This window comes from Mandrillus leucophaeus, unplaced genomic scaffold (assembly GCF_000951045.1).
Source record: "Mandrillus leucophaeus isolate KB7577 unplaced genomic scaffold, Mleu.le_1.0 Scaffold401, whole genome shotgun sequence".
Classification (NCBI taxonomy): Eukaryota; Metazoa; Chordata; class Mammalia; order Primates; family Cercopithecidae; genus Mandrillus; species Mandrillus leucophaeus.
In genome coordinates, this window is record NW_012104266.1 from 1800089 (window position 1) to 1816887 (window position 16799).

The 16799-nt window shown below is 40.9% G+C and overlaps 1 protein-coding gene across 2 annotated transcripts in view; it reads left to right on the forward strand.

Annotated features, from left to right (window-relative positions):
- OGT (O-linked N-acetylglucosamine (GlcNAc) transferase) overlaps nucleotides 1–14839 on the forward strand; it is a 42541-nt gene extending 27702 nt beyond the window's left edge. For both annotated transcript variants that reach the window (XM_011992070.1, XM_011992071.1), the window contains exons 15-22: nucleotides 959–1084; nucleotides 2027–2197; nucleotides 2310–2426; nucleotides 2511–2681; nucleotides 3772–3924; nucleotides 6738–6990; nucleotides 7230–7353; nucleotides 12531–14839. In XM_011992070.1, the coding sequence (XP_011847460.1) occupies nucleotides 959–1084; nucleotides 2027–2197; nucleotides 2310–2426; nucleotides 2511–2681; nucleotides 3772–3924; nucleotides 6738–6990; nucleotides 7230–7353; nucleotides 12531–12705 (1290 nt within the window). In that variant the 3' untranslated portion in view covers nucleotides 12706–14839. The remainder of the gene's footprint in view (nucleotides 1–958; nucleotides 1085–2026; nucleotides 2198–2309; nucleotides 2427–2510; nucleotides 2682–3771; nucleotides 3925–6737; nucleotides 6991–7229; nucleotides 7354–12530) is intronic.
- Nucleotides 14840–16799: the final 1960 nt, after the last annotated feature.

The window sequence follows — 16799 nt, forward strand, 5'->3', positions numbered from 1 at the left end:
GGAGTCACTGCTGATTGACTACAGTCTAAACTCTTCAGCATAGCTTTTGTAACCTTTCTCTGTTTGCCACAACTTTGTCAATACTTTCACCCACCCTTCTACATCATGTCTCCCTTATGTAAAAAAGAAGTGAATTACCTTTTTTTTTTTTTTTTTTTTCAGATGGAGTTTTTGAGATGGAGACAGGCTGGAATGCAGTGGCACGATCTCGGCTCACTGCAACCTCCACCTCCCAGGTTCAAACGATTCTCTTGCCTCAGCCTCCCGAGTAGCTGAGATTACAGGCGCCTGCCACCACACTCAACTAATTTTTGTATTTTTAGTAGAGTCGGGGGTCTCACCACATTGGCCAGGCTGGTCTCGAACTCCTGACCTCAGATGATCCACCCGCCTCGGCCTCCCAAAGGTCTGGGATTACAGGTGTGAGCCACCATGCCCGGCCTACTCACCATTTTCTAAACTGCCTCACACTTTACTCTAGTTCTGCATTCATACTGTTCTCTACTGAGATTGTATTCTGTTAAACTCCTTCAAACTCCTATTCGTCTTTGAAGACCTATTTCAAATACCAGTTCTAGGCTGGGTGCAGTGGCTCATGTGTATAATCCTTTGGGACAATGAGGTGGGAGGATTGCTTGAGGCTATCATGGGCAACATAGTGAGACCCTGTCCCTACCAAAAAAAAAAAGATTACAAATTTCAAATACCAATTTCTCTATGAAATGTTGTTACTCATACATTCAATCCAGAAGTGAACTCTCCTTCCTCTGTATTCTGTTTCTCTAATGCTTTGGGCCCATTTTAATGGCAGTTAACCATATTTGTGCCCGAATTAATATAGTTAATTTGTGTTCTTACCACTTTTCCATCTGGGAATCTGAATTATGTTAAATGCCATTAAAACTAATGGAATTGATCTGAGATTATACATAGTGAGTTCTTATTTTCTATTCTGTAGATTCCATGCAATGGAAAAGCAGCTGATCGCATCCATCAGGATGGAATTCATATCCTTGTAAATATGAATGGCTATACCAAGGGCGCTCGAAATGAACTCTTTGCTCTCAGGCCAGCTCCTATTCAGGTAAACAAATTAACAGTCATCACTTATAACATGTATTTGGCTAAGAAGACAGTGATGTGCTGCTTTTCCTCCCTCTGGTTAACTGATATTTGAAACTGTAGGGCAGACATACTTTTTAATTTTTTTAAGTTGTTGAGATGCGCAGGAAAAAAGCGTAGAGCACAATGCTTATAGGTACATGTATATATAGACATGCAGTTCATGGTTGGCTATGAACAGTTACTCTGTCTTGCAAATTTGAAGAACATTTTAGCATTTTGAAAGTTAGTCTAAAATGCAGGCTGGGTACAGTGGCTCACGCCTGTAATCCCAGCACTTTGGGATGCTGAGGCAGGAGGATCACTTGAAACCAGGAGTTTGAGACCTGCCTGGGCAACAAAGCAAAACAGCCTATCTCTACAAAAAATTTAAAAATTAGCCGAAGTGGTGGTATGCCCCTGTGATCTCAGCTATTCGGGAGGCTAAGGTGGAAGGATTGCTCAAGCCTAGGAGTTTGAGGCTGCAGTGAACTATCACTGTGTCGCTGCACTCCAGCCCCGGCGACAGAGTGAGAGTCTCTCTTAAAGAACTACTTCATTGCTTTCGACTAAAGAAGTCAGCCTTGCTGTGCCTGTAGCAAGGCCAGTAATCCTGGCTACTCTGGAGGCTGAGGCAGAAGGATTGCTTGAGCCCAGGAGTTCGAGGCTGTAGTGATCTACGATTGCACCACTGTACTCCAGCCTAGGGAACAGAGTGAGATCCTGTCTCTAAAAAAGAGTTAGACCTCCTTGTTCATTTACTTATTTAATTTTGGCACCTTTAGGTTCCTTTTTAAAAAACCATTTTATTGAGGTACAGTTGACATACAAAAAGTTGTACATATTTAATGTATATGACTTGATGAATTTAGAGATAAGTATCCTGATGAAAGTTCTTAATCAGTTTTTGATCTGATTTTTTAAGGCAATGTGGCTGGGATACCCTGGGACGAGTGGTGCACTTTTCATGGATTATATTATCACTGATCAGGAAACTTCACCAGCCGAAGTTGCTGAGCAGTATTCTGAGAAATTGGCTTATATGCCCCATACTTTTTTTATTGGTGATCATGCTAATATGTTCCCTCACCTGAAGGTAGGTATGAAACAGTGCTATGGGGGAATTTCAAAGAACTGTAGCTTTTTATTTCTTTGCTATTGTCTATGTAAGTCCTAAAAGACATGTCTGAAACTATTTTTTCCATTAGAAAAAAGCAGTCATCGATTTTAAGTCCAATGGACACATTTATGACAATCGGATAGTTCTGAATGGCATTGACCTCAAAGCATTTCTTGATAGTCTACCAGATGTGAAAATCGTCAAGGTCAGAACCTAGTCAGTATTGTCATTGAAATACAGTTAACTGCATTCACGATCTTTTTCGTAATCATGCATTTTTTTGTTTTAGATGAAGTGTCCTGATGGAGGAGACAATGCAGACAGCAGTAACACAGCTCTTAATATGCCTGTTATTCCTATGAATACTATTGCAGAAGCAGTTATTGAAATGATTAACAGAGGACAGATTCAAATAACAATTAATGGATTCAGTATTAGCAATGGACTGGCAACTACTCAGGTGAGAAGATAATACACCATTATATGTCCCACCAAGTATGCATTTATTTCCCTTAAACCTCATCATAACTCTAGGAGGCAAGTATCATTATTACCATTTTATAGATGAGGAAATGAGTTAGTGGAAATGTGCATCTTATGTAGGTGTGTCTGATTTTAAAAGTCTCCTGGATTCAGCCAGCAGATTATTACTTACTGAGAAACTTCTGTGTTAATATCTTGTTATTCCCTGCCTGTGGCTTTACTGTCTTATATGATGAACTGTCTGTACATACCATACAGTTTCTTGCTTCTGTAAACCCATCCTTTCCCTAGCTAAATCCTACTCAGATGTTCAGTTCAGACAGCTCTTCCAGGAATCCATTTCCTTACTTACCGCTAACGTCTCCATCCCTACTTCATTGGTACCTGTCTTTTATACCTCTGTAATGTTTGGAATATATCATTACATACAGCACAACAGATGATAATTCCCTGTGTTTGTATCCTCTACTGAATTGAATTACTGATGTCTTAATCACATTAATGTAGTATGTACTCAATAAATAATACATTGCATGCCTAAATAAGTAGCTCTATCAAGAGAGTGTAAGGCAAAGATCTCTGACCTCTAGAGGTCACAGATGTCCTTGCACACCTGTAATAGTTATATAACAATGTAAGGCAGTACTCAAATATGAGAATTGCAAGATAAAACTAATTATGTGTGTAGAAACTCAGAAACAGTGATGATCAGTGTGAAGAGAGACACTCTTGGGAGAAGAGACCATTTGGAGGAGTAATTTAACCTTGAGGAGTGGATGTAATTTAGAAAAGGACATTTCATTCATGAAGAAAAGAGTGATCAAAAGCTGTTGGATTGTTAATAGGATTTTGAGATCTTTTTTGGTTAGAGCAAGAAGTTTCATAGTGCAGTCTCCCCCAAATTAAGATAATGCTGCAACGGTTTGCCTCTTCTTAAACTTCATATATCGTGAATATTTTCTCATGGTTTGGTGACTTTTAATGGTTAGACCATTTTGGATCTTATGGATTGAAATATTGGACTCCTTTTGCCTTTAAATATAACCATCATCTTTTCCTTGTTTTAGATCAACAATAAGGCTGCAACTGGAGAGGAGGTTCCCCGTACCATTATTGTAACCACCCGTTCTCAGTATGGGTTACCAGAAGATGCCATTGTATACTGTAACTTTAATCAGCTGTATAAAATTGACCCTTCTACTTTGCAGATGTGGGCAAATGTGAGTATGCATAGACTTATTGTTACCATCTTAGAGACTAATAAAGATTTTGTATCTAGAGCTTCTTGCTGAAGATTGTCCTTCCACTCCCATTTAGGAGCTGTTCTGCTCATTTCTTTTAAAAATTTTTTTTTGGCTGATCGCGGTGGCTCACGCCTGTAATCCCAGCACTTTGGGAGGCCGGTGCAGGTGGATTACCTGAGGTCAGGAGCTTGAGACCAGCTTGACCAACATTGTGAAACCCCGTCTCTATTAAAAATACCAACAAATTAGCTGGACGTGGTGGTGGGCACCTGTAATCCCAGCTACTCGGGAGGCTGAGACAGGAGAATCACTTGAACCCGGGAGGCAAAGGTTGCAGTGAGCCGAAATCATGCTGTTGCACTCCAGCCTGGGCAACAAGAGCAAAACTCTGTCTCAAAAAAAAATTTTTTTTTAAATACTTTTTTAAAAATGTATTTTATTTATTTACATGTGACTCAACTGGGTTATGCTCTTTTTTTAAAAAACAGAATCTCGCTCTGTTGTTCAGGCTGGAGTGCAGTGGTGTGATCTTGCCTCATGGCAACCTTTGCATCCCAGGTTCAAGTGATTCTTGTGCCTCAGCCTTGCAAGTAGCTGGGATTACAGGCATGTGCCACCATGTCTGGGTAATTTTTTTTTGTATTTTTAGTAGAGACGGGGTTTCACCATGTTGACCAGGCTGGACTCGAACTCCTGGCCTCAAGAGGTCTGCCCACCTTGGCCTCCCGAAGTGCTAGGATTACATGTGTGAGCCACCGCGCCTGGCCTTGTGCTCATTTATAATCTTCAAGAGATGTAGTTTTTCAGGCATTTTTGGTTTCTCCTTCCAGTGTCTAAATAGGACATTGTGAACCTTTTAAATTTACATATTCAAAGCATTCTTCTGTCTAAAGGGTCAGCAAACTTTTTCTTAAAGGGCCAGATGGTAAATATTTTCAGTTTTGTGGTCATGCTGTTTCACATCTACTCAGCTTTGCCGTTGTGGCACGAAAATAACCATAGGCATTTTGTAAATGATGAGTGTGGCTGTGTTCCAATAAAATTTTATTTATGCGAACTGTCAGTATGTCAGATTTGGCTCACAGGCTGTGTAATTCGCCAACCCCTGGTCTAAACTGATAGCATATGCTGTCATGTACATCCACCCATTTTTAACATTCTTGTAGTATGGTAGAGTTGCAACCAAGAAGGAGTCGATCTATACATAAATCTCTCAGTTCATCAGATAGGTTTGCATAAGTGGGATACCGCATAGCTGTAACTGGCTCTTAATCCATAGAACTAAAATAAAATGGCATGTTTTGCCTTTAGGTAGTCTGGAGATAATTCCTTGGTTAATTTTTTTCCCCTGATACCTGTTTTGTTTTATGTTCAGAGGAGAGGGGAGGATAGAAGAGAAGAGGAAGCAGATGAGTACAGGTCTACTGTCCTTAATCCTTACTTCCTGATGTTCACAAAAACTCTGAAAATCAAAAGCTTTTTCATAAGTGTGTGGCAAATTTGTTTGGCAGCAAAACTACCTGAACTAACCCATTAGGGTATGTATTAGTCCGTTCTCATGCTGCTATAAAGGACTGCCCGAGATTGGGTAATTTATAAAGGAAAGGGGTTTAAATTGACTCACAGTTCCCGTGGCTATGGAGGCCTCAGGAAACTTAACAGTCATGGTGGAAAAGGGAGCAAACATGTCCTTCTTCGCATGATGGCAGGAAGAAGTGCTGAGCAAAAGGGGGAGAAGCCCTTTATAAAACCATCAGCTCTTGTGAGTACACACTCTCTATCACGCGAACAGCAGCATTGGGAATAACTGCCCCCATGATTCAATTACCTACCACTGGGTCCCTCCCATGACACATGGGGCTTATGGGAACTACAGTTCAAGAAGAGAGATTTGGGTGGGGACACAGTCAAACTATGTGAAGATATTTGTAGTCTTTTTTTAATTCCATTTAATATGACTATTCCTGCATCTCAATGCAGAGGCACTAATATGTTTGTTTATATGAAGTTGCTGCTGAGGGTTTTATGTAATACACACACACACACACACACACAGTACTACTTTTTTTGAAATCTGAAATATTCTGAATTTGGAAGTTCATCTGTTCTCATAGCTTTCAGAGAAAGGGATTTTGAACTTAAAAATGTACATAGAGTAGATATAAATCTAAATCAGGAGTTGGCAAACTATGACCTGTGGGTCAAATCCAGCCCACTGCTTGTTTTTGTAAATAAAATTTTATGGACACATAGCCATGCCTACTTGTTTACACATTGTCTGTGGCTGCTTTCAAGCTACAACAGAAGAGCTGAGCAGCTATGACAGTCCGTGTAGCCACAGAGCCAAAAATATTTGCCATCTGGCCCTTTACAGAAAAGACCAATTTATATTAGGCAAATAAAGTTAGGCAAGTGTGAGGTAACTTTCTTGGTTGTATCATAGTGGGGGATTTGAAATTTGGAATGCAAAATTCCTCTCTCTCAACAAAACCCACTGCCTCTGTCAATTCCCACAGGAAGTAGCTGCCTCAGATTTTGCCAATTAGTAATTTGTTTTGTCTTCCAACATCGGTCTCCTCTCTTTGAACTCACTCTGAGGACAGCTAAGCAGAAGAGGGATAATTCAATTGATCTAATTCATCTCTGTGAAGGAAAGACTTAAGTTCACAGCAGGCTTCTATCTGGATGGAAAGAATAGAGTGTGGTAGAATTATTAGAGATCTCTGGGAGTCTTTGTTGAAAAAGGCAAATCTGCTATTAATAATTATTCTTATTTTTCCCTATTTTAGATTCTGAAGCGTGTTCCCAATAGTGTACTCTGGCTGTTGCGTTTTCCAGCAGTAGGAGAGCCTAATATTCAACAGTATGCACAAAACATGGGCCTGCCCCAGAACCGTATCATTTTTTCACCTGTTGCTCCTAAAGAGGAACATGTCAGGAGAGGCCAGCTGGCTGATGTCTGCTTGGACACTCCACTCTGTAATGGGCACACCACAGGGATGGATGTCCTCTGGGCAGGGACCCCCATGGTGACTATGCCAGGTAAGTTGCTGATAAATTACTGGAGTCTTCCTTGTTCTTTTGAAAATCTCCTTTAGGGGAGAAACTTCCAAGTGAAGTTATATATACTAGGAGCAACATTAAAGGCAAGGTGAAAGAAAGTGAGACTTGTTCTCACTTAATTCTCTTCATCTGCATTGTGTGGAGGCTTAACATAAATAACGTTAACTCTATGCTGTTTTACGTTCTCAGATGTGCAGTTGTTATCTTTTGTATTTCAGGAGAGACTCTTGCTTCTCGAGTTGCAGCTTCCCAGCTCACTTGCTTAGGCTGTCTTGAGCTTATTGCTAAAAACAGACAAGAATATGAAGACATAGCTGTGAAGCTGGGAACTGATCTAGAATAGTAAGTAAACTTTTCCTGGAACAAATTATTTGGTAAAGTAGAGAGAATATAGCTGTTATAAAATGAAGCCATAAAATAAGTGTAATATAAAATAGGTGAACTAGTTGTATGCCCTCTGGATGGGAGAAGTACTTTCTAAACTCTTAGAAATGAAGTAATCAATAGGTTTTACCATGTGAAAAGTAAATGACCGAATAAAAAATATTCAAGAAAATTAAAAGGCAAATGAGGGGGGAAAAACTTTAGTCTCAGATATCAAAGTATTAATTGCCTGGCTATGTAAAGACTGCAGAACATTTAAATTTTAAATCCCCTAGTAGGAAAGTAAAAATGGAAATGACGAGACACCTTGCTGAAGTGGAAATACAAAAGGTTAACAGGAAAGTGTTTCAGGCTCTGTAGTAGAAATGCCAATTAAAATTATACTGAGGCTAGGTGTGGTGGCTCATGCCTATAATCCCAGCACTTTGGGAGGCCGAGGCGGGCGGATCACTTGAGATCAGGAGTTTGAGACCAGCCTGGCCAACATGGTGAAACCCCGTCTCTGCTAAAAACACAAAAATTAGTTGGGTGTGGTGGCGTGTTCCTCTAGTCCCAGCTACTCAGGAGGCTGAGGCAGGAGAATCTCTTAAACCCGGGAGGCAGAGGTTGCAGTGAGCCGAGATCGCACCATTGCACTCCAGCCTGGGTGACAGAGCGAGACTCTTATCTCAAAAAAACCACACACACAAAAAAATCCTAAGGGTATATCCATTATTTGCCTATACAATAGAAAAATTTTTTGTATCAATGAGGGAGCATTGAGGACTAGCCTTTTCATGCATTGGTGAATAAATTGGTACAGCCCTTCCTCAGAGTTTTTAGAGCCTTAAAAGTTAGATCTTTGGGCCTGGCACGGTGGCTCACACCTGTAATCCCATCACTTTGGGGAGGCTGAGGTGGGCGAATTACGAGGTCAGGAGATCGAGACCATTCTGGCTAACATGGTGAAACCCCATCTCTACTAAAAAATACAAAAAATTAGCCGGGCGTGGTGGCGGGCGCCTGTAGTCCCAACTACTCGGGAGGCTGAGGCAGGAGAATGGCGTGAACCCAGGAGGCGGAGCTTGCAGTGAGCTGAGATCACGCCACTGCACTCCAGCCTGGGTGACAGAGCGAGACTCCATTTCAAAAAAAAAAAGTTAGATCTTTGACCCTAATACTGTCACGTCTTCACTGCAGTCAGTGTAAGAAATAAAAACAGCATAACTTAAATGCCTGAAAATGAGTAGGAATTACAGTGGTGATGCTTAGATGAGTGAGGATTTATTCATACAATAAACTAGTATTTCTTTCATTATTTTATTTTTTTTTGAGATAGGATTTTACTCTGTTGCCTAGGGCTGGAATGCAGTGGTGTGATCTTGGCTAACTGCAGCCTCGACGTCCTGGGCTCAGGATGTCCCGGGCTCAGGACGTCCCACCTCAGCCACCTGAGTAGCAGGGACTATAGGTACATGCCACCATGCCCCATGCCTGGCTCATTTTTAAATTTTTTTTGTAGAGGTGAAGGCTCAGTATGTTGGCCAGGCTGGGTATTTCTGTTTTCTTTTCTTTTTTTCCTGGACAGAGTCTTGCTCTGTTGCCCAGGCTGGAGTGCAGTGGCGTGATCTCGGCTAACTGCAACCTCTGCCTCCTGGGTTCAAGTGATTCTCCTGCCTCAGCCTCCCGAGTAGCTGGGATTACAGACGCCCACTACCACACCTGGCTAATTTTCTGTATTTTTAGTAGAGGCTGGGTTTCACTGTGTTGGCCAGGCTGATCTCGAACTCCTGACCTCGTGATCCACCCACCTCGGCCTCCCAGAGCGCTGAGATTACAGGCATAAGCCATCGTGCCCGGTGGGTATTTCTTAAATGAGGTTTTTCTTTCGGTATAATGGGTGATGTTTTTTTCTTTGTGTATTTCTGAGAAGCAGCATATTACATAGAAATTAAAGAAATACACTTTTTGAGTCAGACTACCTGAGTGAACCCAAGCTCTCTACTTACGAGCTTTGTGACTTTGGGCAAGTAAATCTCTGTGTTGTGCCTTGGTTTCTTCTGCAAAATGGAGCATAATCTTAGTACCTACTTTGCAGAGATGATGTGAGGATTAAAAAAAACATTCCATGTAAAGTACTTAGAATAGTTCTTGGTATCTGGTAAACATTCAGCAGATGTTAGCTACTTACTATTTTCAGAATTTCCTCCGTAGAACATCACATATGTCTAAGAAAAGTGAGAAATTTGAGCCTAGGCATTATAAAAAAATAAGATTCATGTCCATTAGCCCAGAGATAACTATAGTAAAAAATGTAGTGTGTTTTATTTTCAGACAGGGTCTCACTCTGTTACCCAGGCTGGAGTGCGGTGGCATGATCACGACTCACTGCAACCTCTGCCTCCTGGGATCGAGTGATCCTCCCACCTTAGCCTTCCTAGTAGCTGGGACTACAGGCACATGCCACCATGCCTGGCTTTTTTATTTTTTATTTTTTAATACTTTGTGGAGACAGGGTCTCACCAATGTTGCCCAGGCTGGTAACTCCTGGGCTTAAGCAGTCCACCCGCCTTGGCCTCCCAAAGTGGTGGGATTAGAGGTGCGTGAGACACTGCACCCAGCCTGTAGTGCATTTTAAAATTTTTATTAGACTCTTTGGAACTTAGTTTGGTTCATACAATACTTTTCCCCAACATTTTTGTTGTGAAAATTTTTAATTTTATAATAAACACATCTATACCTACTGTTTAGAATCTGCCATTAGCATTTTACTATTCTTGCTTTATTACATATCTATTCATCCATTTATTCCCTTTATTCATCTGCCAATCCATCTTATTTGACACATTTTGAAATAAATTGCAGACATCAGTACACTTCTCCTTAAATACTTAAGAATGGCTATCATTAACTGGAGTTAAGTATACATATATTTTTTTGAGACAGGGTCTCCCTCTGTTGCCCAGGCTGGAGTACAGTGATACGATCTCCGCTCACTGCAACCTCCGCCTCCCGGGCTCGAGCAATCTTCGCCTCAACCTCCTGAGTAGCTGGAACTACAGGCATGAGCCACCACACCTAGCTAATTTTTGTAATTTTAGTAGAGGCAGGGTTTCGACAGGTTGCCCAGGCTGGTCTCAAACTCCTGACCTCAAGTGATCCACCTGCTTCAGCCTCCCAAAGTGTTGGGATTACAGGCGTGAGCCACTGCGCCTGGCCATTTTTTTCTTTTGAGGCAGAATTCATATACAGTGAAATACACAAATATTCAGTGAGTTTTGAGAAATAACTTTTTTTTTTTTTTTAGACGGAGTCTCACTGTATCACCCAAGTTGGAGTGCAGTGGCACAATCTCTGCTCACTGCAACCTCTGCCTCCTGGGTTCAAGCAATTCTCCTGCCTCAGCCTCTTGAGAAGCTGGGATTACAGGCATGTGCCACCACACCTGGCTAAGTTTTCATGTTTTTAGTAGAGACAGGGTTTCACCGTGTTAGCCAGGATAGTCTTGATCTCCTGACCTTGTGATCCGCCCGCCTCGGCCTCCCAAAGTGCTGGGATTACAGGTGTGAGCCCAACCGAGAAATACCTTTGTAACCCAAACTCCTATGAAGACAAAGAACATTATCACTCCAGAGAGATTCTTCATGCTCCTTTTCAGTCAGTCTTTTTCACCAACCCCCAGAGACAACCACTGTTCTGGAGTGTTTTTTTCCCTTCCATAAATTAGTTTTGCTTTTCTAGAATTTTATCCAAATGGAACTATGTCAATAGGCACTCTGAAGGCTTCTTTCAGCAAGTTTATTTTGCTGAGTGGTATTTCACTGTGTGTATGTACTCCAGTTTATTTTCCTATTGACATAGAATTTTAAAAAAAATGAGTGCACAGGTCTTTCTCTTTGGAGGGTAGCATTAATATGGACATGGTTGTATTGAGACCAACAGATATGCACAACCATTTTACTTCTTCTGTCACAACAAACATTAAAACAAAGTTGAGCATGGTGGCTCATGTCTATAATCCCAGTGCTTTGAGAGGCTGAGGGAGGAGGATTGCTTGAGCCCAGGCGTTCGAGACCAGCCCAGGAGTTCGAGACCAGCCTGGACAACATGGCGAGACCCCATCTCTACAAAAAATACAAAAATAGCTGAGTGTGGTGGTGCATGCCTGTAGTCTCAGCTTCTCGGGAGGCTGAGGCAGGAGGATTGCTTGAGCCAAGGAGGTTGAGGCTGCAGTGAGCTGTCATCGTGCCATTGCACTCCAGCCTGGGCAACAGAGTGAGACTCTATTTCAAAAATTAGAAGAAAATAAATAAAAATTATTGCTTTTAAAAATGCATGAAAATGTTCTGGCTTCTGGTTCTAAAGTATTTAGCTCTTCATCTAAGAATAATCTCATGAAAAATAATATATTCAAAAGGGAAGTAGAAATCTTCCCCCGTGTTTCCTGAAGAATCAGTTACTTTTTTATTTCTGAACAGAACCATACTCTTGGTGATATTAGCAATTTTTAAAAATCTGAACAACTCAGTTCAGGTACAAGTGGAAAATTATGACAGTAGACTTGCTGTATTTGTCTTCCCCTTGAGTGGTTTCCTATTTCATTAAAATGACCATAAATTGAATACTTCATCTTATATTTATGCTTTAACTTTTGTAAATGATGCTTCAATGAATATCTTTGCATGGTCCTGTATGTTTTTGCATCTGATTATTTCTTTTTAATAGATTTAAAAGTGTTATTGTTAGGCCAGAGGGTTATGAACATTTAAGGTTAATACATACATTGCTAAATTGCTTACCAAAAAGCTAAGCAGTTTATGTTCTAACAGTACATAGGAATAGTCATGTGCCATTGTCAATTCTTGTTATTTTAAAGGTAGAAATAAAACGAAATGGGGAATGCGTGGTATCCCTTGGATGTACTTGTTTAGGAAAGAACTAAGTTTTTTCAGAGTACATGGAGTTGAGCTCATTTCAGTGACAGCATTATGTAAGCTGTGACCCTTCCGTTTTTAACAGGAAGCCAATCAGGAAATGAGACAGCGTAAAGTTTGGTCATGGATTTTTTGCCACAGAGGGAACTAGGTATTTATAGGGTGTGTTTCTGAGTTTTCTGCCCTGATTTGTAAACTGGTTTCTCATTTTTTATTACTCAGCCTGAAGAAAATTCGTGGCAAAGTCTGGAAACAAAGAATATCTAGCCCTCTGTTCAACACCAAACAATACACAATGGAACTAGAGCGGCTCTATCTACAGATGTGGGAGCATTATGCAGCTGGCAACAAACCTGACCACATGATTAAGCCTGTTGAAGTCACTGAGTCAGCGTAAATAAAGACTGCACAGGAGAATTACCCCTATACCTGAGCCTCAACCTTCTGGGGGAAAGGGAACTAGATAACATACTTCTTACTTGTCTGTACAGTACCTTGTTGCAGATGGGTGATATATAATGGTAATAGAATAGCACAGCCAGACTTGCTTCCTGCATGGTAGGGAGAGACACAAGAGATGGGAAACTGCTGTTCCACAAGGAATCTCCGTAGAATTTTGCAGCGACCAGATGGTGCATAGGTCTGGAAGGTCTGATCTCCCTTGGTCTTCCATGGGATGGTTAGTGTGGAGGGGAGATATAGATTGTCCGGCCGCTTTGTGATTCCATGGATTGATTCAGTCTTCTGGATTAACTTTTTTCTTTATATTTTGGGTACTGGAGCTTTTAAAAATGTTTGGTTTCAGGTATTTTTATTCATGTGAAGTGTATATGATTCTCTTGAGATAAGGTTTTAAGCTAAAATGTTACTCCCTGTTTTAGTTTCTGAACTCTGACAGATCGACAGGGACTTTGCTGGTGTAGTCTTTTTATAGGTTTTATAAACCACTTGAGCCTATATCAGTCGTTTTAGTGTCTGACCTAATGTTTGGAGCTATCAGTGCTTTGTTGATTTAGATGATGACTCAAGATTTTTTCTGGTCCATTTCCCATTTCCTTCTCTTCCCTGACCCCCATACCCCCACCCTTAAAATTCTCCTGTAACTCAACTAACAAAATCAAGTCTGATTCAAAACATCCTAGGGTGTTTCTCTTAAACACACCATCTGGTGCCAAATGAAAATTTTTAGGAGTGATGACTAATTATCAAGGGCACAGTTGTGGTACTGTCATTGATAATAATATAGTTTTTTTTTTTTTTTTTTTTTTTTTTTTTTTTTTGCCTAATTTTGACCTGTTTCACCAGTGTTTTACCCTTGACTGCCCCTTCTATGCTGCTTCCAAAAGTGATAGTGTGTGTAAGATTTTTACCTTCCTTTCTAAAGTTTTTTTTTTTTTTTCTTAAAGTGAGTCCTGTTCTTCCTATTTCTTTCAGCAGAAATGAAATCCCAGGTAAGTATAAGTATTCAAGTATTTGATCAGTAAGTCACAGTTATCTCCAGTGCATTAAATAACCTTCATCAAGAAACAGGTTATAGGTAAAATCTCTGAAGGACCATCTGTGTATTCAAGTAATTATATTTTAGATAATAACTATCTTCTGGACTTGGTCTTGAAGTCTGTACAGATTCAGCCTCAATAGTAGCAAACTGCACTGCTATTTGGTTTGGAGTACAAATTAGACTTATAGTCCTCCTGGAACTTGAGTTATTAAAGTCATAGGAATAAAATTATGGGATCTCAACAGAGTCGAGGGTTTGAGGCTTAAACAAGCCAACATATGAATATATGTTTTGTCTCGCTGTACTGCACTTACGCTATCCAGTCGCAGGTAATTTTTTGTCTGCCAGTAGTGTTCTAGATTATGTCTTTCCAAAGTGCTGAGGCTGTGCACCTATTCTGTAGTTGCAGCTGATGCCTGAATGTATCCTAGCTGACAAATTATTGATTAATAAGAACTTGAATTTCTGAAAGATGCTTACTGTTAACCAAATTTTGAGCAAGGAGTCTCAAAGGTAATTCTGAACCAGAATTACATGTTAATGAACAGTGTACCTTTTAACAATGTAAATCACGGAATATCCGTGAAGGGATTTCTTAATTTATTTTTTACTGGATGATTGAAATATCAGTTAAAGGTTGCCAGCATGGTTGCAGATAAACTGACGTTTGAAATTCACCGAACTACTTAATGTGGAATAGGGTAATATACTTCCAATGCCCTCAAGGCTGTGACCTTACAGCCATTTTACATAGCACATCATTCCTCCTACAGGGATGAACTTTTTCCTGGCACGAAAAGTAGCCGCTCTGGTTGAAGCTTTGCTTATTGTAACAGGCTTTTATTTCCAGGTAACATGTCTGTGGAAGACTTAATTCTGATTAGAGATATAGATATTACTGGAAACTAATTGTTTTTTTTTTTTCTATTGTACTCTGCTTTATCAAAGAAGTAAAACATTCAAATCTTGCTACAGAAATTAAGATGTTGTCTTGCGATCCTTAAACAATAAATGAATGATTTCCCCTTAATACGGCTGATGTATTTTGTGTCCTGTTATATTGAGTGGCTTGATGAATAGGGTCATCCAGTGATGAAACCTGTATTTGAACAGCCTCAAACAGCAGCAAAGGACCATATTTCCCTGCTGTAGCTATGATATTAGGAATTGTTTTCTCAGCCAGGTCTGGTGGAGGGTAGGGGTTAGTTTATGATCCATTAAGAAGGCAAAGTGGCTGGATGTGGTGGCTCACGCCTGTAACCCCAGCACTTTGGGAGGCCGAGGCAGGTGGATCACTTGAGGTCAGGAGTTCAAGACCAGCCTGGCTAACATGGTGAAACTCCGTCTCTACTAAAAATACAGAAAACTAGCCGGGAGTGGTGGCACACATGCTTGTAATCCCAGCTACATGTGAGGCTGAGACAGGAGAATCGCTTGAACCCAGGAGGTGGAGGTTGCAATGAACTGAGATCGTGCCATTGCACTCCAGCCTGGACGACAGCCTGTGATCCCCAACACACCCATTCATGCTTGCTCCTCTTTTGCTTATGACCTCTCTGCTTTCATTTACCCTCGTAGTCTTGGTCTTCGTGTGAACCATTCTCTTCTTGGCTTTTGGGGGCAAAATTATTTTCCTTCCTGCTCTGTATAGTGGTCGAACTCTGCCACGAGCATCAGGGAGGAAGATACCAATTCATGAGGGGTCAGAACACGCTGTTTGCCAGTTTTCTCAGAGAGATAAAAGTGAGAGGGAAGATTTTTTTTTTCAGTAAAATTTTGCATAATTTACTTCCCAACTTCTTAAAGCCCTGATGTGGATTGGTGTTTGTTTCCTAAAAGATTATTATGGGAAGAAAGCCTACTCAAAAGTTTTTACTCCTATCCGCTTCTGTTGAAAAACCTACATTATTTCCAGTTTATTTCCGCTCCTCCTGCCTTCAGTCTAAAGGAGTTGCTTGCACACCTTGAGTAAATGTGTGTAATTTCTGAACTGCCCATTTTAAGATTTGATTCCAAACCTGACCCACTCTTTTACTTGAAGCATATGCCTCTCAATTATAGCTAACATTTTGGTTCTTTGCCCAAACCTGAGGCACAGTCATGTAATCCCCATTCTTATAAAAGAGGCTTGTAGAAGTTAATTTGCAACTTCATTGTAGAGAGAGAGAGAGTAATCAGCCCCCTTTATCCAATTTTTTAATCAACTGAGAAGGTATCTGTATTTAGGTAGGTAATCTGGTGCTTAAGAGCAGGTTTTGGAACTAGAGTTGGAGTTTGAAGCTCAGCTCTACCATTTTTTTTTTTCCTTGAGTCTCGCCCTGTCCCCAGACTGGAGTGCAATGGCATGATCTCGACTCACTGCAACCTCCACCTCCCAGGTTCAAGTGATTCTCCTGCCACAGCCTCCTGAGTAGCTGGGATTATAGGCACATGCCACCACGCCCGGCTAATTTTTTTTATCTTTAGTAGAGACGGGGTTTTACCATGTTGGCCAGGCTGGTCTCGAACTCCTGACCTCGTGATCAACCCACCTCAGCCTCCCAAAGTGCTGGGGTTACAGGCGTGAGCCACTGTGCCCGGCCAGCTCTGCCACTTTCTAGCTGTGTGATCTCTAAAATGAGAGTGCTAACAATTGCCTACTTTAAAAAGTGTGTATGAATTAAATCGTGAGACACTTGGAACGATGCTTAGCACAAAATAATATCAAACGCAGGGCCGTTTTATTTGTGTTCTGTTACCCAAAGGCATACATTATGAAATATATGGATGCTCGCTGGAGAAACTGGCACACTCTAGAAAGCGCTGCTTCCCCCGTTTGTTTCTCTTGGTGTGTAGGGAGTGAGTGACAAAAAGCCTCAAGTAACCAACCTTTTTTTTATCTCTAGTGTTTGGAGGGTTCTGGAAGTAAACATCATAGTTCGCCGTTGCCAGGCGCTGTTGAGTTGTTGCCTTGCTCTTATCTAGGGGTCTAGGTGGCCTTTCCTGCAACC